The 23228-nt window shown below is 38.4% G+C and overlaps 1 protein-coding gene across 1 annotated transcript; it reads right to left on the minus strand.

The window, feature by feature from the left end:
• Positions 1-2362: 2362 nt before the first annotated feature.
• Positions 2363-22943, minus strand: mchr2a (melanin concentrating hormone receptor 2a). The gene is made up of 5 exons (XM_007893036.1): positions 22756-22943; positions 15274-15483; positions 6224-6418; positions 4805-4924; positions 2363-2687 (listed from the first exon to the last, which is right to left on the minus strand). The coding sequence occupies exons 1-5, from the start codon at positions 22941-22943 to the stop codon at positions 2363-2365; spliced, it is 1038 nt and encodes a 345-aa protein (XP_007891227.1).
• Positions 22944-23228: the final 285 nt, after the last annotated feature.

Below are 23228 nucleotides of genomic sequence, written 5' to 3' on the forward strand. Positions count from 1 at the left end.
TGCTCAGATTCACGTTAAAGATCCCATGTCACTATTTGAAAAGAGAGGGGAGTTTCTCCTGGTGTCCTTATCAACAATCCCCCAAAGAAAAATTGGTCATTTATTTTGTGGCTGTTTGTGGGACATTGCTGTGAGCCAATTGGTTGCCAGTTTTTGCCGACAAGATACATGGGGACTACACATTACAGTAAATCCTGAGCACTCTAAACCGTCCTCCCAATGTGAAAGGCACTATATCAACTGCAAGTTTTTTTATATATACTGTATATGATTGAGAGAGGGATCAGCAAAAGGAGAGATTGATAGCTGAAGAAATCTGGGGAGAAATTAGAAAGGACTGTACAGGAAAAGAACAGGGAAGAGCTCCAGCTAAAGCAGAACAGATGGTTCGAGAGGTGTCTGTATAAATATGGGGAATTTAAAATCCTTAGCAATAAAGTGGACAGACTAGAGAACCAGAAGAAATTGTGTAAGAAATGTCATGGAGGTAATTGTAGAGTGTTAGAATGTTGCAACCCAGAAAAAGGTCATTTGTCCCATCATTGTCTGCAATACAGTTTTTCTTTTTTTGAGGCACTGCATCTAACCCCACTCTCCCGCGCACTCCCCATATTCTTTAAGCGTTCTCTTTTTGAATCATCTATCTTATCCAGGTCATTACTGTGCATACGGAATGGACGTAGGGTGGGGGAGTTTGTAGCACAGATCCCTGAAACACAACACTCAATATCTCTCTCTTAATGACTCTCTCAGTTTTACTCTATTTAGCGAGTTATTAATCCACATCCATTTCTTACCCTGAATACCCCATGATATCAATTTGTAAATAATTCTCTCACGTAGTACTTTGTTAAAGGCCTTTTGGTCCAAATTGCCATATCACATCCTCATAATAGTCTTTGAGGTTCACATAGGTTCAGGTTAGAACTTTGGCACATTGCTGATGTGTATCAGACTGTGGCTGTACAGTAAAAAGCATGAGGGACTAGATCTATTCACACTGGAGCAGAGGAGATTTGGTGACAATCTTGTCGATATCTTCATGATCCTGTATGGAATCAAGATCTTCATCATTAATACTGTACATGTTCTGGAACTAGAGGTCACACCTACAAACTGAAGAAAGCGTGGAACTGAGACACCACTTCTTCGCACGGAGTGTGGTGAACATTTGCAACAGACTCTAAATAATATTGTCTGGCCCACCTGACCACTCCAAGAGTTTATTATTTTTGTACACTGATCAGAAATGTGAAATCTAACAAGTTCGAATAATAATTTAACAAAGAAAATCAAAGGCATTGTGCAGTTATTTTACTTTTGTCAACAAAGTATTATCAGAATTTGTCATTTAAAACACTCATTTACATGTACAGTACTTCTGTAGCATTTTAGAACACAATTCAACATACAAGATAAATGAAGCAATGTTAATAAAGTTCACACAATTCTTATATATCTCTCTGCACTCCTTACATTGTACGACTAATTAAGTGATATATAAAAACAAGCAAAACATTCACTATTAATGAAATATACAGAAAAATCTGCCATATGTAAAAGAGCGTTTTTGTCAACTAGCACTAATACATTAGTACAGGATTATACTCACATACACACACACACAAATATACAGTTGCACTTATTTCTGAATAAGTGAGGAAATGAGGAACTTGTGGAGTTGAATATAAGAACATGCTTTTAATAATGTGCAGATTATTTGTGTGATACCGTACTGCATTAGTCCTCTGAATTGATTGTGTTTGGAATCTGATGAGGTTACTTATTATTTACATTCTGATGGTTTGCTTTGTATATTATGTGCTCAACAAAAACTTGGATGACACTGAGAGGAGTTTAGACATTTGCCAATTGATGAATCTGTGGTGCATTTTCCTGTGCATTTTAGTGTTTATTATTGGCCTGACAACAGATATCCATGTTTATGATATCTTCTCTTCAAATGCAATTAAGAGTTTTTGATCCAGGCTTGTGTCAGCTGGGAATTAAACTGAGCCTCTTCCATTTAAATTGTGACACTTACTGGCTGTCAGAGGGAAACATTAATCTCCTCTGTCTGAATTGGATTCACACTGTGAGTATTGAGATCACAATAAAATATGCTCATACACATTGTATTATCAATTTCTTTGACAATGAGTACAAATATTGGAACATAATGAATGTTCTCACTGTATTCAAAAGGTAAAAAGACTTAAGAGTTGACAGTGTCACAGAATACAAGTATAGACCCACTTACATCTGAAATAGTGATTTGAATATTGAAATCTGCATTACTGGACAAGTTAACACAGTAATAATTCACAAGCACTTTTTTTTGAGAATTCATATATGATTACATCTAATAATTTGAAGGCAATGTACTTTCTACGTTATTATTTTCACGTTCAGTCATTTGCATCCGAAAATTTGTGCAGCCAGTCAGCCTCTTTTGGAAGTTGCCGCTGAGCAATATGTAGAGGAAGGGGTTAATGCTGCTGTTGGCGTAGCTGATGCAAATAGAGATGTAATAGCTGATGTAGTAACCAGGAGTCGGCTGCATTGTTTGAAGATTTACCAGTTGCATCACATGATATGGTGCTGAACTAACCATAAATACACCCACAAGCACCAGAACCATTTTGGTTAGTCGCTTCACCCGCTCCCTGGGGATAGTCATGTCATATCTGAACAGCAATAAGAAAAAATGTTTATTTGCAACTCATTTATCAGCATTCATATTATTTACAGCAAGGCTATTCCAGTGCCAACATAACGACATCCTTTGCTCTTTGGATGAGACGTTAAACGTTAAACTGAACTGCCTGTTCAGGTGGACTTTTAAAGATCCCACAGTACTATTCTCCTTGTATCCTAGCCAACAATCCCACAATTAAAATTGGTCACTCACTTCATGGCTGTTTGTAGCACATTGCTGGATGCATATTGGCTGCTGTGCTCCCCCCAAAAACACAGTCACAACACTTTGCAGTATGTTTTGAAGTACTTTGGGAAATCCTCCTGATGTGAAAGGCGCTATACCATATGTAAGGACTATTATTATTATTATTATGGATAATATTATTATGGTTTGCAAGTACACTGAGCTACAGGACTGTGGAGTCCTGTAGCTCAATGGTTAGAGCACTCGCCTCGCAAGCGAGACACCTGGATTCAATTCCCAGCAGGGCAAGTTTCCTTACTCCACATGCCACTGTTTACCTAGCAGTAAGTAGGAACCCGGTTGTTAGTCAATTGATGAATCACTTTTCCAGGGGTAATTATTCCTTTAAAAAAAATTGGTCACTTCAATCCATGATTGTTTGTGGGACACTGCTGTGTGCAATTGGCTGCTGCGTTTCGCCCACAAAATATACAGTCAATTCACTTTACAGTATATTCTGTGAAGCATTTTGAGATATCTCGAAGATGTGATAAAGTGTTATATCAAATGTAAGAATTATTATTATAACAAGTGACAAATCTTAAGATTCATATTGTATCTATAATTTTTAATTTGCAAAACAATTATGTTTCAGTATAATGGGAGCATATCATCATAACAAGTGCTGCATTTCTGTTTTTTTAAGAATACATTAGAATTTGAATTCTAATACTACCTTGGTTTCCACCTCAGCTCGGGTGCTCAGCCAGTACTGTTATGTGCTTTGAGACATCTTGATGATGTGAAATGTTCTGCATTGTATTATAAGTTGCAGTCACTCCACTTTACAGTAAATGCTGTAAATTACCTTGAGACTTCCCCTCCTAACATGAAAGAGGCTATATCAAATGTAAGGATCATTATCACTCAATTTCATTAGAAATTATATGAAAGAAATTGTGTGGCTGTTTCTTTGCCAAAATTGAAGTGATCTTTAATTGCATAGATATGGGGTATAATTCAATTACTAAATGAACTGTATAGAAAGATAGAATTGCTAAAGGGGAAAAGAAAAAAATATTTGGTATGAGAAAGGAAACCGAGCTTCTTGGAGGGATATGAATTCCACTTGAGGTCAGAGGATTCAGTGAGACTGAAAATGTTGATGGATGATGAAAAATGTAAATTGGACACATAGAACAGCTAAGAGGTGGTAGCTTTTTCTTAGAACAGGAATTGAAAAGAACCGTGTCTTTGAGAATTGAAAGATTGTCCCATTAAGACATGAAAGAGATCATGGAAGAGTTGCACTACCATGCTCTGGCAGACAGTAACTTCCAGCTCTGAGACCTCCACTACACAGAACAAGAGCAACAGTACAATACAATTTGCACTTTTATAGTACATTTCACATCAGGAGCATATCCTAAAGCAGCTGAGAGCTCTAAGTTCCAAGTTTGACCTCCAAATTCCTCTCCAAGTCCCACACCACTCTGGCCTAGACATATATTGCCTCCTACACTCCTTCATTATCACTGGGTCAAAATCAAAACCCCCGAACTCCCTATCAAACATTATAGAAGCCCTAGCCCGCAAGGACTACAACACCACCATCACCTTCTCAGGGGAACTAAGAGTGGGGAAGAAATGTTGGCATTGCTAGTGTCACCATATTTTGAGAAAAAGCAAACAAAACACTTGTGATCTCTCAAACCATCATTGTTTTGTTTTTTACACACGTATATATCACAATATATTCAAATGAAGGACCACTGATCAATTTAATGTTACAATCACAAATACGTACACTTTTCAAAATGACATCAGTCTGAAATTAACCATTTAGCCACAAAATTGTGGGAAAGACATTTTGCCTTGTAGAAAATGAGCAGAAATATATTATACTGAAAACAAATGTACCTTCCAGCTCTCTTGTTTTCTTGATAGATCTTCCAAGTGTGGCATAGAATTAATGTGTAGCAGATCAGTATTAGTGGTAAAGGAAAGAAGAAAGAAGTTAAGGTGTGATAGAGCGTATACCTGTGAAAAAGATAAAACATAGAGATAAGTTATCAATAGATCATATGTATTTTTTTTCATTTTGACCAATTATTGTTCAGGCTTTGAATTATTTAGTCTGGAAACTCCAATGGTAACTTTACTGTCTTATTTTCCAATCATTTTATTTAGTAATAGCATTGACCACTGGGTTAGACCTACTGGTCCCTACATTGACAGTGCGGATTGAGGGTGGTATAGAGGAATTGGGTTGAATTGGCAAACTTACTTAATTATGTTTGTCTTTCAATCCCTTTTGGGGTCAGTATTGATAAAAAATATATTGAAGCAGGCGCTAGGACCACAACAGCAATTCAGAAATACCTCTCCCCTTGTATCCATGATACAATGATGTCTTCAGCACCTTGGGACATCCTCCTGACATGAAAGGCGCTATACAAATGTAATTTTGTTTGTTTGTTTGTTGTTTTGTGGCAATGCAGTTTTCACATGATATTGGAGAAAGTAGTGGTCAAAGATGCCTGAACATTTTTTCCTCCAGCATACATTGTGTCACATGACAAGATTTATTTCCCTCACCTTTAATTATTTCATTATAGAATAGAATTATAGAATTATAGAATTATAAAATAAAAATAATTTACTAATAAACATAATTTTTATTTTTGTTCTGGTGTTGAAATAGCCAAGCAAAGACATTCACATATAAAATTGTCCAAGGACAATTGGACAATACTGAGGAGGTATTTTTAATAGTGGGCTTTGACAATGGGGTCCAGCTGTTTACCCTTGGAATATTCAATCAATAATATCAAAGCTAGATTTGTGTCTATTATTCCATCCTAATACTAACATGTAACAGCTGATAAAGAAGTGTTTATTTCATATTATTCCAAAGTAAATCAATAACATGCTGTAAATGTTGCTTTTTATTGTTAAAATGTTTCAAATTGGGGAAGTGGGTTTTCTTTAATGTAAGCTTCTTAAACAAGTTAAAATATGTTAGTTGAGAGAATAGAACGTACACTTACAAATCAAGATTTTTCTAATTTTCTTAAACAGGAATGTTTGGATCATTGTTTCAGATCCTCACATATCTATGCATCACATTATTTGATATTGTCTTATTAAAATATTGCATGACAATTTACTGAACAAATTGCACTATTTTATTTTTATTAGAAAAAAAATAAATAATGATTAATTCCACAAAATTTATAAATGTACTTTAGGTATGAGATTGCTGTAGTTAGAAAGGAAAATGTGCACCAAGAGCTTTCTGTATAAACAATTATGATGGCTATTTAGAAGTACACTTACCAAAGAATGTCCTGTGATGAAGTCAGCTCAAAAGCGCAGCTTTCCAAGCCATCCTTAAATGTAATCACTTTTGCATACATCCAGACAGGCATGACCAATATGAATGAGGTAGCCCAAAGACATAGATTGATTTTAATAGTCTTTGATCTGGTTCTGAAACTTGTCAGACGGAATGGATGAACCAGGGCCAGGTACCTATAACCCAAATTTAGAGATGAGTTTCATAGACTGGTGCCATTTTACAAAGCAATTATTTTTCAAGTTGGGTTTCTGGAGGGATGAGATCAGATGCAATGAAGGGCCTTCTTCATCCAGATCTATTTTGTGATCTTATCTTGTGATGTTATTATAGATAAATGATCTGGATTGCTCCTTAATTATACTTAATAACAGAATACTACATTGGCACTCTAAAGAAACATTCATGTTTCCAGGTATCTTAAGTGTAGTGTGTCTGTAACGATTGAATTAAATGGGCTACTGTTTTATTTCCTGTGTACAATTTGCAAAGAAAAAAAAGTATTTGATTTAATGAAATTTATGTTTTAATTTTTTCCCCAAAGGTGGTTGAGCTATGTTTGGACATTACATGAAACAGAGGTGTATGATGTAAAAGATATTTCACAAGCAGCATTCAGGTTTTGAGGGAACATAATTAGTGTTCATTGTACTGAGAAGCTGGGTCTCGGATAAAATTTGGGAAGTCTGGATCTGCTGGAGAGAATGTGTTTGGATAAATAGTGAATAAAATTAAGCAAAGGAAGATGAACATGTAGGAAAGTGAAATTATTAAAAGAGTGATACTGAGTCAGTCAGGTGGTGAAGCACGTTGGGTCAGTCAGTGCTCAGAGCAATAAATCAGGGTTTAAAGGGAAACAAAGACAAAGTCAAGTGCAGGCACTTACATCATTTGAGTACAACACGAATGGCTGTCATCAATTGTCAATTTGATAGAAAATGAATAAGATCACATAATTCTATCAAACTGTAATACAGTGAACAATGCAAATTGAGTTTTTACCTCAAATTACATAGAATTACATAGAATATGCAACACAGAAGCAGCCCATTCAGTTCAACTGGTCTATGCTCCACATGAGCCTCCTCCTGCCCTTCCTCAACTAACCTATCAGCATAACATCCTATTTCTTTCTCCCTCATGTACTTATCTAGCTTCCCCTTAAATGCATCTATGCTATTCGCCTCAACTACTCCTTGTGGTAGCATGTTCCACATTCCCACCACTCTCTGGGTAAAGAAGTTTCTTCTGACTTCCCTACTCGATTTATTGGTTACTATTTTATACTTATGGCCCCTGGTTTTGGTCTCCCTCACAAGTGGAAACATTTTCGCTATGTCTATCCTAACAAAGTCTTTCATAATTTTAAAGATCCCTCACTAGTCTCTTTTCAAAAGAGGCCAAACTTGTTCACCGTTTCCTGATAGGTATAACCTCGCAGTTCCAGTATCATTCTCATAAATCTCATTTGCACCCTCTCTAGTGCCTCTATATCTTTCTATAGTATGGGGACCTGAACTGTACACAGTACTTCAAGTGTGGTCTAACCAGAGTTCCATATATGTTTAGCATAACTTCCCTGCTTTTCATTTCTATTCCTCTAGAAATGAACCCCAACCCTGGTTTGCTTTTTTATGGCCTTATTAACCTGCATTGCTACTTTTAGCAATTTGTGTATGTGTACTCCTAGATCCCTTTACTCCTCTACCCTGGCCAAATCTTGCTGCCGGACATTACTTCCGGGCGCCTTTTTCAAATCCGCCAGGCTAAGATAAGTATAGTGTATATTCTAATATCCTTCTGCTATCTTGTCCTCCCTTCCCTCCTGGTCTTTGGCACTTAAGTGATGACCGCCACCCCTCTTTCCACCCACTATGCTGTCTCCCGTCCCTCTCGTTGAAGCCTTCCCTCTTGGCTACACCTTTCACCACACCCCCTGCCCCAACCAACATGGCGGCTCTCATCTCCCAAGGTTCCCTAGGTCTATCCCCCAATTCCTCTGGCTGTTTCTCCTCCTTTGAGCACCTCACCCTCCACCATCCCTCCTCTCTCTACCTCAAAATCCTCCTAGTTTACACCCAAACCTTCTGGCTCCTTCCTCACCGATATTTCCTCTCTCCTCTCATCCCTGTCCCTCTGCATTGAACACCTGCTCATAATGGGTGATATCGACCTCTACCTTAACTCCCCTCGCAACACCTCCTCGGCTGCCCTCCTCTCCTCTCCAAACCTCCCCCTCAACATCGATTTGCTGACACACAACCATGGCCACTCCCTTGACCTCGTCATCATGCACGGCCTTGACATTTCCAATCTGTCAATCACGGACAAGTCCATCTCGGACCACTTCCTCATCTTCCTCTCCTCCTGCATCCCCCTCCCCTCTTCCAAACCCTCCACCATTTTTCCGCCCCTGGAAAAAGCTTCTCCCTGAGTCCCTCACAAATGCCCTCTCTTCCTTGGACCTGCTCTCCCTCTGGCCCTCCACCTGCAGCGATCCTGATGAAGCCATCAAGCTTCTAAATGACCGTCTCTCCACAACCTTCAATTCCCTGGCTCCCCTGAAGTCCAGGGTTGCTTCCAAATCCACCCGCTCTCCTTGGTACAACAGTCATCTCTGCTCATTCCAAACACAAACCCGGATTCTTGAGCTTCCAGAGATTGCAGAAAGCCTGCCTCACGACTTACTGCCATCTGTGGCTCGAGCTCATCTGCACTTACCGCCTTTCCCTTTCACAGGCCACAACTGACTTTTACTCCAAAGTCATTCTGGAGGCAAACAACAATCCAAAGATGCTGTTTTCCACTTTCCATCATCTCCTCCGTGCACCCCCTGAAGCTCCCTCTATCCTCACATCAAACGCCAAGTGCGAAGAGGTCCTAGACTACTTTTCTTCAAAAATTAAAAACATCCACTTGGTTGCTTCGTCCTCCCCACCCATGTCCCCTTCCACCCCACCCAGGCCATCCACACCGTCTTTTCCCTCTGGCACCACTCCTTTCACTCCCTCCTCCTTGCACTCCATTGCCCCCATTTCTCTCTCTTCCCTCTCAACCACAATCACCCAGATGAAGTTCACCAGCTGGTTCCTTGACCCCCTCCCCACCCAGCTGCTGGTCACTCGACTCCTCCTTCTCTNCCCCCCCTGCTGAATGACACGGTCAGCCAATCTCTCTCTCCTAAGGCTCTGTTCCACTCCCTCTGAAAACCGCTGTCATCACATCCCTCCTCAAAAAACCCACCCTCGATCCCTCTAATCTCTTATACTACCATCCGATCACCAATCTACCCTTTCTTGCCAAAGTCCTGGAATGCATTGTTGCAGGTCAACTTTGGTCACACCACTCCCTCCTCGAGCCCCTGCAGTCTGGTTTTTGCCCTGCCCACAGCACAGAGACAGCACTTGTCAAAGTCACAAATGATTCCACCATTCACAAGATCCAGTTCATTCAAAACTCTGCCGCCTGCATACTGACCCGGACCAAACTCCATACCCACATCTCACCAGTTCTGGCCAGGTTCCACTGGCTCCTTATCACTGAACGGATCGACTTCAAGATCCTCGCTCTCGTGTTCAAATTCATTCACTATCTGGCACCTCCCTACATCTCTGACCTCCTCACCCCCCAATCCACCACTTGCACCTCCGCTCGACTGGCACCGGCCTCATGCTCATTCCTCACACCCTCCACCCCACAATCGGAGGTTGTGCTTTCAACCACTATGCCCCAAAACTCTGGAACACTCTCCATCATTCCCTCCGCCTTGCCCCCGCTCTCTTCTCTTTCAAGTCCTGCCTGAAGGCTTTCCTATTCGACAGTGCATACGGCCACCTCCCCCCGGCTCGGAGTCAGGCTCCCCCATTTTTAAGCACTATAAGACACTACCCTGAATGGAGGGCGCTATATAAGCGCAAGTTGTTGTTGTGCCCCATTTAGATTTGTATTTTCCAGGCAGTATGTGACCTCCTTATTCCTCCTACCAAAATGTACCACCTCACACTTATTTATATTGAAATGAATTTACCAATTAAATGCCCATTCAGCAAGTTTACTAATAACTTGTAATTTGTTGCAATCCTCCTCAGTATTAACTACACCCCCAGTTTGGTCGTCCGCAAATTTTAAAATTGTACTTTCGATCTCTGAGTCCAAATCGTTAATGTAAATTGCGAACAACAGTGAGTCACCATACTGATCCCTGTGGAACACCACTCCTCACCCTCTGCCAGTCTGAGTAGCTACACCTATTCTCAATTTTCTGTCTTGTAGCCAGCTTGCTATTCTCCCCTTATAAATATAGTATAACATTAGCTATCCTCCAAACCTTTGGCACTGCTCCCTTTTCTAATGAATTATTATATATATGTAATAGTGCCTCTGCTATCTCTTCTCTAGATTCTAATATACGCGGATGCAATCCATCCGTACCAGGGGTTTTATCCTCCCTGAGCTTGGTTAGTTTATCAATTATTCCCCTCCTCTTTTTATCTTAAATATATTTATATAATTTTTGTTCTTCTACTGTCAGGTCCACCTGATCCATCTCCCTGGTAAATACTGAGGCAAAGTAATTATTCACTATTTCTGCCATTTTGTTGTCACTGCCTGTGAACTTATCTTCTCCATCCCTTAGTAGCCCTATTTCTGTTTTGATTTTTCTGTTTTTATTTATGTCTGTAGAATATTTTACTATTTCATTTTTATATTCCTTGATAATTTAATTTCATAGTTCCTCTTTGCCTTCCTAATTTGCTCTATCTCTTTGTTTGCCAATATTGTTTTCCAGTTTATTTTCCCTAGTTCCATTCTCATCCCCTCAAAATCTAATTTTTCCATTCTATTACCCTGGTCTTTGTCATATGTATGTCCTACTCAATCTTTATCTTAAACCTTATGATCGTTATTGTCTCGATGTTCCCCTATTCTTACTTCGCTTATCTGCTCTGGTTCATTTCCCATTACTAAATCCAGCAGTGATTCCTCCCTTGTTGGGTCTCTTACATACTGGATAAGAAAGGAGTCATGTACACACTGAAGGAACTCCATTCCCTAATCCACTTTATCTTCCTCTTCTAGCCAACTTATTTGGGGGTAGTTGAAATCCCCCATGATTATTACTCCATGTATTTTATTAATTTCCTTAATTTTCTTGCATATTTCTTCCTCTACCTCCCCTCCACTATTGGGTGGTATGTAGAGGGCCTCTATTTGTGTGATTCATCCCTTCTTATCTCTATCCACACAGATTCTGTTCCTATCTTACTAATGGCTATGTCACTTTTTTCTACTGCCATGATGTTATCCTTAATACGTACAGCTACTCCACCGCCCTTTTTCCCATCTCTATCCTTGCTAAATATGTTATACTGCAATGTTTATTTGCCAGTCCTGTTCTTTCTGTAGCATGTTTCAATAATCCCTACTATATCTGGTTCCTCACTATGAATTATTGCCTCCAGTTTTCCTGTTTTATTTCAGATGCTGTGTACATTGCTGTACAGACAGATTAATCTGTTTTTATTAGTTGATCCTCTCACTTTATTTTTGACAGTCTTTTCACACTTCTGTTCTATAATTCTATTAATTCCCTGACCATGTATATTCTCCTTATTCCTTAGTTTTGTCTAACTTATACTCTCATCTCCTGTTTTCTTTATATTTGGGTTTATGTCATTTCCTTCTGATCTCTCTTCCCATTTTACTAGTTTGAAGCCTTTGCCACAGCCCTATTTATCCTTTCCGCTCAGACACTAATCCCATTTTGGTTCAGGTGGAGCCCATCCCATCAGCACATCTCCTTCCTGTCCCAGTACTGGTGCCAGTATCTGATGAAAAGGAACCCTTCTTTCCCACACCCATCCTTTAGCCACGTGTTAATTTTCCTAATCTGTTTCTCCCTACTCCAATTTGCACAATCCAGAGATTATTACTGAGGTGTTAAAATTTATTCTGAAAATAATGGAGATTAGAAATGTTCTGTAATGCTCCTTAATTGTACTGCATCGGCACTAAAAAGAAACACTCATGTTTTCAGGTACACTAAGTGTATTGTGTCTGTAATGACTGAATTAAATGGGCTCCTGTTTTATTTCCCGATGAACAATTTCTAAGGAGAAAGTGACTATAAGCATTAATCCTACAAATTTAACATAAACATACAATTATATCCTCTAAATATAATGCTGATTTCAAGCTCCAGGGATTTTCATCTGTAGTATGAAATTATATATTCTCCTGTCAGTATACTTTCTGCAAGACCAATTGACAAATAAGTGTGAAAAGTGAAAATACATTTGGACTAAAAAACAGACAGTCTGCTCCCATGTTAATAATATTCATTAAAGTACTCCTTTCAGATCAATACTGATTAAGATTTCCTTTACAAAAATACTGCAATCAATTAAAAACAAAATCAATAATCCAGGAACAATATGTCACTGTCGATAGACTGGCAGACCATTAATAATCATATGAGATCTGAGGTCACTGAAATTGGGAGGGGCAATTTTAAAGTGATCAAATAATTAAAAAAATGAGATATGGATTTTGGATTTTTTAGTTTCTTACTTTTCTCATTGTCCCTCCTCTTTGATTTGCTTAGCTTAGGCATTGATGTTTTTCACAAGGCAAGTCTGCTGCACAAATGCTCCCAAAATCCCAGTACCTTGCTGACAAATGTTGTGAATCTCCCTCTCGTTCTTCTCATCAGGGAGAAAATTGAGTCTCTGGTCAGGACCTGAGCAAAGGTGGGACCCAAACTTTGTTCCTCACTTCATGCTACTGAACGTCATATCTCTATCATTCAATGTCATTAAGTTGTCCCCTAGTTCACTGTATTCTAATTGAATGATGCGTCAAATTATTATATGAGTTATAATAATAATAATAATCCTTGCGTTTGATATAGCGCTTTTCTCGTCGGGAGGACGTCCCAAAGCGCTTCACAGAACACACTGTAAAGTGAATTGACTGTATATTTGCGGGCGAACGCGGCAGCCAATTGCTCCACGTATTAACTCCATGAGTTAATACACTGATCTGACCATTCCTCAACTTAACCTAATGAGTAAGGTTACTACAATCTTGTTTTTAATTTGACATTATATACTGAGTGGAGAATGCTCCTAATAAAGTACAGATATTATTTGACTGCCAATTTGCAAAGTCGGAGTACTGTAGAGAAATGTTAGGTTATATATCTAAACATTTACCCATATACAAATCCTGGATGTACCTATTGGCTTTCACTGTCAGTATTCAATAGGGAATTAGACAAATATTTGAAAAGGAGAAATCTAAGAAGGCTTTAGCAGAGAATTGAGGTTAGAGTAGTTAACGCCAACTGGTGAACTCGCACCAGTTTAGGCTTGAATGACCTATGCCTTTTGAGATGAAAAATGTGACCTGTGATGTGCTTACTAACGTTGGTTGTTGATAAATGCATTGAAAAGCAGTCGATGACTAGATTGCCAAAAATGTAATAAAGATGGCATCCCCAAACTGATAATCCAAAACTGTAGCTAGTGGAGATTGTGTTTATCAATGTGTTAATTAATACGTTACAATTTGCATCCTTATGATTCTAAGACTTGTTAAGAGCAAGACCTAAGATCAGACCACAGGAGTGGTCATTACATTCATATAATGAGGACTTATTGGATTTGACTAGTTATGATATTTAATTTGTTATTGTTAATAGAGGGAAAGGGGCAAGGCGACTAGGAACGGTGGAGGCTCCTGTGGAGTATGAGCACTGGCACCAAGTAGTTAAACCGAATTGCCTGTATCTGTGCTGTAACGTTCTATTTGAATCTATGTAATATATTTCCAAAACTCTTAAGTGAAAAACTCTACTCCACAATTTGTGTTGAAATATTTCAAGCACTTTGAAAGATTATGCATATTCTAGTGCCCTCACTGAAAATCATTGTGTATTATTCTTGCTGTAAACTAAAATTGTGAGATTGAACTGTCACTGAAGTGAAAACATTCCAGTGGCAAAGTGAGGACAGTATCTTTTAATGAGGAGATTTGAATTCTTTCCTTGCAGAAAAAGAAAATAAAGAGCAGACTGCCACCAAAGGGCAAGTTAATAACCACAGTAAAGTAGATTTTCAAGAAATGTTTTAAATTTAACATTACCATACATATGAAATAATTTCAAAAGTACCTTTTAAAGAACTCTTAACCATCCTGTAAGGCTACTGAAATGTGCACAATGTGCAACTTTTTAAATCTTTGAGATACTTCAATTAATATTGGTCTTCAAGAGGCATAATGGAGATTCAATCTGATCTGTTAATTCTCTCATATCCCAGGATTTGTTTCTGGAGTGGTTGAAAGTGGTCCATATTTTCTTGCAAACAAATCAGTAAAATGATAACAGCTTTTTAAGAGACCTACTTGCAATTGCACAACAGCTATTTTATAATTATAACTTGTAAGTATAATTATTAACATTGTAATCATTGTAATCCAAAATAAAACAATAATAAATTGGTCATTTTCAATCTACGACTGTTTGTGGGACACTGCTGTGCGCAATTGGCTGCCGCGTTCGCCCACAAATATACAGTCAATTCACTTTACAGTGTGTTCTGTGAAGCGCTTTGGGATGTCCTCCTGACGTGAAAAGCGCTATATCAAATGCAAGGATTATTATTATTATTATTAATTGTTAATAATATTATTCAGCAAACATCAGTCTGCTTCATGTCCCATGTCCAATCTGCACCACCATCGGTGAATGAGCTTTCAACCATATTGTCCGTGCTCCCTGGAACTCCATCCTCAGGTCGCTCCACCTTGTCTCCTCCCTCTCTATCTTTAATACCCACCTTCAGACCTATCTCTTCAACTGTGCTTTCATCCACCTTCTCCTACCCCAAGCTCCAGCTGTCCCCGAGCTCGGGCTCCCTGTTAATTATGTGACCACATTGAGACATCATCCCGAGTGCACTATAAATACAAATTATTATTAATATTGTATACCATTGTGATAAATATTCTTAATGAGGCTTTTCCTTACCTGTCCAAGCTCATAGCTGTCATAATTGCGCAGCAGGCAAACTGATTACAGCTATCTAGTGATGTGATGATTGTACACAGAGCATTGCCGAACACCCACTTTCCTCCTTGGGCCCACTGATGAATCAGAAATGGCATTCCAATGATGTGAGCCAAATCAGCCACTGCCAGGTTACAGATATAAATATCTGGGATGGTTTTTCTTGCTGACCTGAAATATATGCAACAAATTCCATTAAATCTCAATGTCTGGTGTATTGGCAAGCCGACAGCTTCTTCTTGATAACATTGAATCATTTTTTAACTTCTCCTTAATGTCTCTTTTTTCTTGACATTTTTTTCTCCCCTGTAATCCTTTCCCCTGGCTATTATTTTGTTATTCAACCCACCTTCAACTCATTTTGTACACACACCTATGCACATGGTTAACCCAACCTGCAAAATTACATTTATCTAGTCATATTTTGGATTTTGCCCACAAAATATAATCAATCCACTTTACAATATATTTGGCAATTTAGTCATCAACTGTCTTCAATGCAGTTATTAACAATGTGATAATTATTACCCATGTTAATAAATACATCACACTGTGGAGAGGTGCAACTATTTTTTTCTTAGCTTAGGGAGGCTCACTGTGACAAAGTTTGAGAATCCCTGCTATATAGCAAACACAGATCATGTCAGTTTGCTCTTTTGTGTTTGGTTGTGGTTATTTTTAATCCTCTTGATTTATTTTGAAACAGATTCTGAAATTCATTTGGAGAACTGTGAACATCTGTGCCATTGTGTAGCAAATTATAAAGACGCCCTTCTCTGGCAAGAGTTTGTTTTTAAAAAAGAGTGAACTATTTCATCAAGATTATAAATAGCTGAATCTGAAAACTTGTGAAGAACTTTGAGATGTTCTCCAGAAGTGAAAGGTACTGTGTCAAATGCAAGGACTATTTATTTTTAAATGCAAGGAATATTTATTAATATTAATCCTAATTTAAGAAAGCTAATAGGTGTATAGGTAGAGCTCATAGGAGCAAAATTTAAAGAAGGTACAGATCATACAAACAATTTGTTTAAACATGGAAACAGGAATATCTAACCAGTGAACCATTTGTCTCGTCAGTTCTAATATGGTCAAATGATGTTTCTTTAGAAAAGAAAACAAATCCAGTTGAAATAGGGATACAGTAAATCCCTGGTTTACTTCAGATATTCAGAATTTATACCAAGATGGAATTTGCTCACTCACGTGTAGATTCCCTCCAGCCCAACTCTATTATCTCCCTCACTTCATCATGCTTGCAGACCTTCAATGGATAGGCAGGGAGACTGACTTTGATTCAGTTTGAATCTCATGAACAGATTCAGGTAGTTGGATTCAAATAATTACAATGCTGGTGCCGACACTGGAAAAAGACGGTAAATGTCACGATTGGGATTGAAATTATACTTGGGTGGGAATTCTGACTTGCAAAACCAGAGTGGTCCTGCTAGCTGGGGTTTTAGTGTAATTTTTTTCAATATTATCCCAAATATTATCCCAAATAAATAGCAAGTTTCCTTACTCCACACGCCTACTAATAATCCCTCCAAAAAACAATAATAAATTGGTTATTTTCAATCCACGACTGTTTATGGGACACTACTGTGCGCAATTGGCTGCCACATTTTGCCCACAAATACAGTCAATTCACTTTACAGTATATTCTGTGAAGCACTTTGAGTCGTCTAGAAAACGTGAAAGGTGCTACATCAAATGCAAGGATTATTATTAAATACTACCTTTTGTACCATAAGAACATATCCCTGTACTTTTAGTTTCAGGACAACTGAGAGCTGTCAGCCTGGCTCGGTTGGTAGCACCCTGGCCTTTGAATCAGAAGGCTATGGGTTCAAGTCCTATGTCAGGACTTTGAGCTCATAGTCTAGGCTGACACTCCAGTGTTGGAGATGCATTTTCTGGGGTGAAACATTGGACCAAGGTTCTATGTACGTGTTCATATGGATCTTAACAATCCATGATGCTAAGTTTCTCTTGGTGTACTGACAATCCCCTGGATAAAAATGGTTATTCACTTTGTGGCTGTTTGTGGGACATTGCTGTACATAAATTGGATGCAGTGTGTGCCTACAAAAAATAGTTATTACCCTTTGCAGTAAATTTTATGATGCACTTTGAGATTTCATCCTGACACAAAAGGCACTATATCAAATGCAGCAATTAGTATTGTTAAAATACCTAGAGGATATACTTTATTGGATGTGCTACAAGGCAGAAAAATCTGGCAGTACATCAAAGGTACCTGTAATCAAAACGTGAGCAGCTTATCAATGCATCTGTGCCTCAATTTCATTACTGCTTCAAAATTTGCTTCTGTGTGTGAATATTTTATTTGAGTAGAGGTGAATGTTTTGTATATCAAGGTTAGAAATATCATTACTAGGAAATTGAACATTTATCTATTTTGATCTTCCAGGGTTTTTCTCAGCTTTTAGGTACATTTTTCATCCTTGTGCACGAACATCAAACTGAGAATTGCTCTCTTCTGCTACCACCGGTGTCAGGATTAAGCATGTTCAGATCAATTACAAAACAGTCTCGATCAAAGCTTCTTCTGCTATGGCTTAATCTAAAAAAAACACCAGCAATACCAGGATGACTTTTCTATTTACCAGATTTTTCAAAGTACTAGAAACCACATAATCCCTGCTATATAGCAGCTTGGTACATGCTTAGTTATCTCTATGGGTTATCTGAGTAATACTTGCTTAGTTACAATCTAATAATGATAATAATTTATGCCAAGATATGGATATTTTTCCTCTGGGGCCACACACACTAGAAACTGGGTTGATGTGGCCCAAAGTCATTTCACAAATGATCCTTACAGCCAGTGCACAGATTGTACCTTCATCCCATCAGTACTGGCTGGATTGTCAACTATTAATGAGCATTGATTACCACAGCATTATTATGGATGGGCAAAAAATCCTGTACCATCTATACAAATATTATTTACTTTTGTACCATCGTTCCAAAGTGAAAGGTGTAATATAAATGTAAATTTGTATTGTATTATATTTAGACAAACTGGTTAAAGCATCTTATAGATGCATTCTACATAGGTTTTAGGAATATCTTGCTTTGCCTCTAACAAATTCAAATTTACAATGTTAAATCCAGAATTCAGCCTGGCTCACTTGGTAGTACTCTCAGCTCTGAGTCGAAAGGTGGTGGATTCAAGATCCGTGTTGGGAACTTGAACTCACAGACTAGTTTGACACTCCAACAAAGTCCTGGGGGAGTGCTGCTGCATTGTTGAAAGTGTCGTCCTTTGGATGAGATGTTAAACCAAGGTCCCCCAATGCTTCTTCAGGAGAATATTAAAAATAATTCAAAAAGAGAATGGTGTTTTTCCTGTTGTGATGTTCTCCTGATGCTTTGAGCAGTTTGTCTAGATGGTATGAAATTGTGTCCAGCCTATATCAATGAAGTGGTAACTGATTAATAGTTCACAAAAAGTTAAATAGCATTTTATTAGAAATTAGTTGGTTAATATAAGTTACTTAGACCAGTGAGACAGTACCAAAGGGCACTAGGTTTTCCATTTTTTAATTATATGCTGCAAGGCCTTTAAAGATCACTGCATCAAGTGTTATTCCTGTAAACCTGTCTGAAATATTGCATGGAATTTAGGATGTAAATGATGATCCCAGCATGAGGTTGATTGATAATATATTTTAAACATTTAATGGCATATATTCGTTGAAACTAAAAAAAATCAAGTAATAATTTCAATCAGCAATCTTTATTGTAATGTGGTTATACATAGCTCAGTGGCAGCACATCACAAATAATTGCAGATGAATTGAAAAGGATAACCTTTTCACTTACCTCTTAATGAGAACGTTTATAGCGGAAACTAATCATAATAGATAGAGAAGCAGTTATGAAACTGCAAAAGCTGTGGATATGAAAATGCATAGCCATGTAAGAAACTTTACTCTTGGCAAGAAATAACATGCTATTAAAATGATACCAGCCATTAATACTGCCTAATAATGTGTACTATGAACAAAGCAATTGCCATTACATGATCAATGCTGCAACATTTTGCACATTATTAGTGGGATTTTACTGACATCAGCACATCTACAACACAGCATTGTTTAGATTGAAAGGGGTCTCATCAGCTGTGTATTACAGTAATACCTTACAGTGGTTAGACCTGTATTACATTACCTTACAGTGCTGTATGCCACCCCCGTAAGCAAGGTGAATATCTATCCCCACGTGAAAGAATTAAAATGCACAATTTCATTTCCAAAAGGGCTGCTTCCCAATCTCTTGGTTGCTAAATAAAGAAGTGACATCGGTGCTAAGCAACTCTCAGGCATTTGAAGGGTAGTAATCTCTCAAAAATATTTTTTAAAAAATGATAATCTGTTCACTCAATCCATGACTGTTTGTGGAACGCTGTTGTGTGCAATTGGCTGCCATGTTTTGACCACAAAATACAACAACAACAAGATCAATACACTTTATAATATATTCTGTGAAGTGCTTTGAGATGTCACAAAGATGTGATAAGGCGCTATATCAAATGCACGGATTAGTATTATTATCCAACATTCTTGGGTTGGAGTCAATAGTGGGTGACTGTTTTCTCACTTACTAAACAAGGACTTTTGGATAAATTGCAGAATGGTTTGAAATTGGCCAAAGTGTATTTCACAAGATTGGTTTGTATGCAGAAGGCCCTTCAGCCTATCTGATCTCATCCCTCCAAAACACCCACCCTGTCATCCCCTCACTGCATTAAGCTGTTTTTAAAATGAGCTGTTTTACGCTCAGTAAAGAAAAACTTCCTGTTATCTGTCCTGAAGTTGCCACTTACAATTCTAATTCTATCCTTTTGTACTACTGTCTTGATGCATCCTAAAGTAATGATCTGGGTTACATGGACACTCTGGCACTGTACATAATAATTATAATCCTTGCCTTTTCTATAGTACATTTCACCTCAGGAAGACGTTTCAAAGCACTTCAAAGGATTTACTGTAAACTGTAAGCAGACATCCCTCAGATACCATGTTGTTGTTTAGTTCTGTTGGTTTGCTTGGAGGTTCCCTGAGCAAAGGTAACTTTTCAAACTATGGTCCAGGAATAAGGGTAATATAGAACCAACATAAAATTTATATGTGGCTCCCTATCACGGAACAATTTGAAAACAAGAACTTTGGCTTAAGTGCTGCTGTGGGCAGCTTTCCCAATTATTCTGTTTCTTCTAGAATTGTGGGTAATAATAACAAACCTTGTATTATTATTTGAATTGAGGGTAGTTTTGCTGATTATATTTTGTGAACTAACAATTTCTAACTGAACAATATTTCTATCACATCGAGGTGTAGATTGTGTGCAATTTGGCTGCCACATTCATCCACAAAACATACAGCTACTGCACTTTACACTATATCCTGTGAATAATAATTATAATCCTTGAATTTAATGTAGTGCCTTAACGCATTGTTGAGCCGCCTCAAAGAGTTTCACAGGAGATACTGGAATATGCAATTCATTGACATCAGCCTTAGACAAATACTTACCATTATAGAATGCATTCATTTATGAATTTATGCACCAAACAAGTCAGACAATGCTCCATATTTGTAATAATCCATTCATTGTTTTTACTTGTATTTGATCAAGAACAGCTCATTCGTACTCTGCTTGCATAATGGAGCAAAGCAACAGAGTGAAAATATTTTAAAAATCTGGTATTGCTCTAAATGTTTCCAAAAAAGTGAAACAAATCTCAGTCGGCTTCCTGTGGGATGGGAAATTTAACTAGGATGCCTTTTCCAGGGCTTTTCCCCACAACTTTCCATTGTTCAGCCAAGATTAGTACAAGCAGTAGCTTGGAAGCAGGTCAGGCACCCTTAGCACTGACTGTTCATTGCCACAACAACAACTTGCACTTATATAGCGCCCTCTATTCCCGGCGGGGTCTCAGAGCGCTTAACAATGGTGGAGCCCAAGGCTGAGCCAGAGGGAGGGGGAAGGTGCCCATAGGCGCAGTCAAAAAAGGTCTTCAGGCGTGACATGAAGATGGGGAAGGAGGGGGCAAGGCAAAGGGATTGAGGGAGGAAGTTCCAAAGTTTTGGGGCATAGTGGCTGAAGGTACGGCCACCGATGATGAAGCGGAGGATTTGGGAGACACAGAGGAGGCCGGACCCAGTAGATCGGAGCAGCGGGTACTACTGTAGGGAGAGAGGAGGTTGGAGAGATAGGGGGATGCCAAGGAATGGGGGGATTTAAACACTAGTGTGAAGCTCTTGAAGTCGACAGGGAGCTAGTAGAGTTTGGCAAGGATGGGAGTAATCAGGGTACGAAGTTTGGTGCGGATGAGAATGTGAGCGATGGAGTTTTGAATGAGCTGGATTTTGTGGATAGTGGAGGAGGGGAGACCAATGAAGAGGGCATTAGAGTAGTCCAGCTGAGAGGTGACAAAGGCATGGACAAGGGTTTCAGCAGCTTTTGGGACGAGATATTGTTGTGGCAGAGGTGGAAAAAAGCGGAGGTTCCAATGAAGGAAATGGAAGGGGAAAAAAAAACTTAAGAGAAAAATTATGCATTATATTTGAAAAATTGTGTATACAATGAGATTAGATAGACTTTCCTCGAACAGTCTCAGCTTTACAAAAACTTGGAAGCATAATTAACTTTTGGCAGGCAGTTCTTATCTCAATTTTGTGGCTGTTGTTCCAATTAATTAGATCAGATATTTGCATGAAAAAAAAATCCTGCTTCTGGAAACTTGTGAAGCTGGTTCATCATATCCAAAAGGCACATGCAATAAATGATTGGAATACGTTCAAATATAGAAATGACCATATTAATGTTGACTTAATAAATTATATTAAAACAGATCTGTGATTTGTCTATTTACTTGTGCACTTCGAGCTCGGATTAAAAAAGTTTTTCCCCCCCCATGACATATACATATGTATTACCACCATAATTATTTCTTCTGCCCTATCATCTGTATTCATTTTTGTCTCAAGACCCTCCTCTTTGACCAAGCCTTTGTTTACCCTCATTCAGCCCCTGCCCTCCATGATTCCGACCCCCAGCTTGGGTCCAAAACAGATTGTCCAGCACCTTCGAACGTTCTCCCAATATGAAAGGCGCTATACAAATGGAATTTTGTTGTTGTTTTGATTAATTAGTGTCTCAGCATAGCCTTGCCAAATACATTTAAAGCTATCTGATTTGTTTTACCTTGGCGATGCCTGCACATAGATCTTGACCTTCGTTTGTACTGGCAAGAGAGCCAGAGGTTCGGTGAAATAAATGCAAGAAAATTGTATCATTGCAATTCAATTTTATCTTTGATTGACAGATATGATTGACACTGTGTAGGTTTTTGTGACAAAAAAACACTGTTAAGAACTAACAACAATCACTTTTTAGGGTTTTTTGTACCTTATGATAGTAAACAGAATGAGGGTGTTTCCAACCAATCCTGTCGCACAGATAATGCCAACAAGAGAAGGGAGAATGATGGTTTCCATAACATTGACCATCTGGTATTGATGCACTGTGGTCCAAGATTTGTTTGACCCATCAGATGCAGTGTTCCCGGTCCACCAAGGTGACAAAGTTTCATTCATTGTTGATGCCTTTTAAATTCCTTTTGCTGAAATGAGAAAAAACAATTTAAATTTGTATAGCACCTTTCATAATTGGGAGGATGTCCCAAAGCACTGTACACAGCTAACTGGGCACCCGAACTGGGAGGATTGGACCTGAGGAGGGTAAACGTGACCAAAATAGGTCTTAAGTCAGGTTCAGTACCTCTAGCAAACAGGAGGGTAGAAATATCATCTGTGGTAGGATTCACTCATTAAGCATTTCAGAGCATCCCAGAACTTTTTTAAATTCAGTCTATTTTTGAA

The sequence above is a fragment of the Callorhinchus milii genome, unplaced genomic scaffold (assembly GCF_018977255.1).
Source record: "Callorhinchus milii isolate IMCB2004 unplaced genomic scaffold, IMCB_Cmil_1.0 Scaffold3, whole genome shotgun sequence".
Taxonomy (NCBI): domain Eukaryota; kingdom Metazoa; phylum Chordata; class Chondrichthyes; order Chimaeriformes; family Callorhinchidae; genus Callorhinchus; species Callorhinchus milii.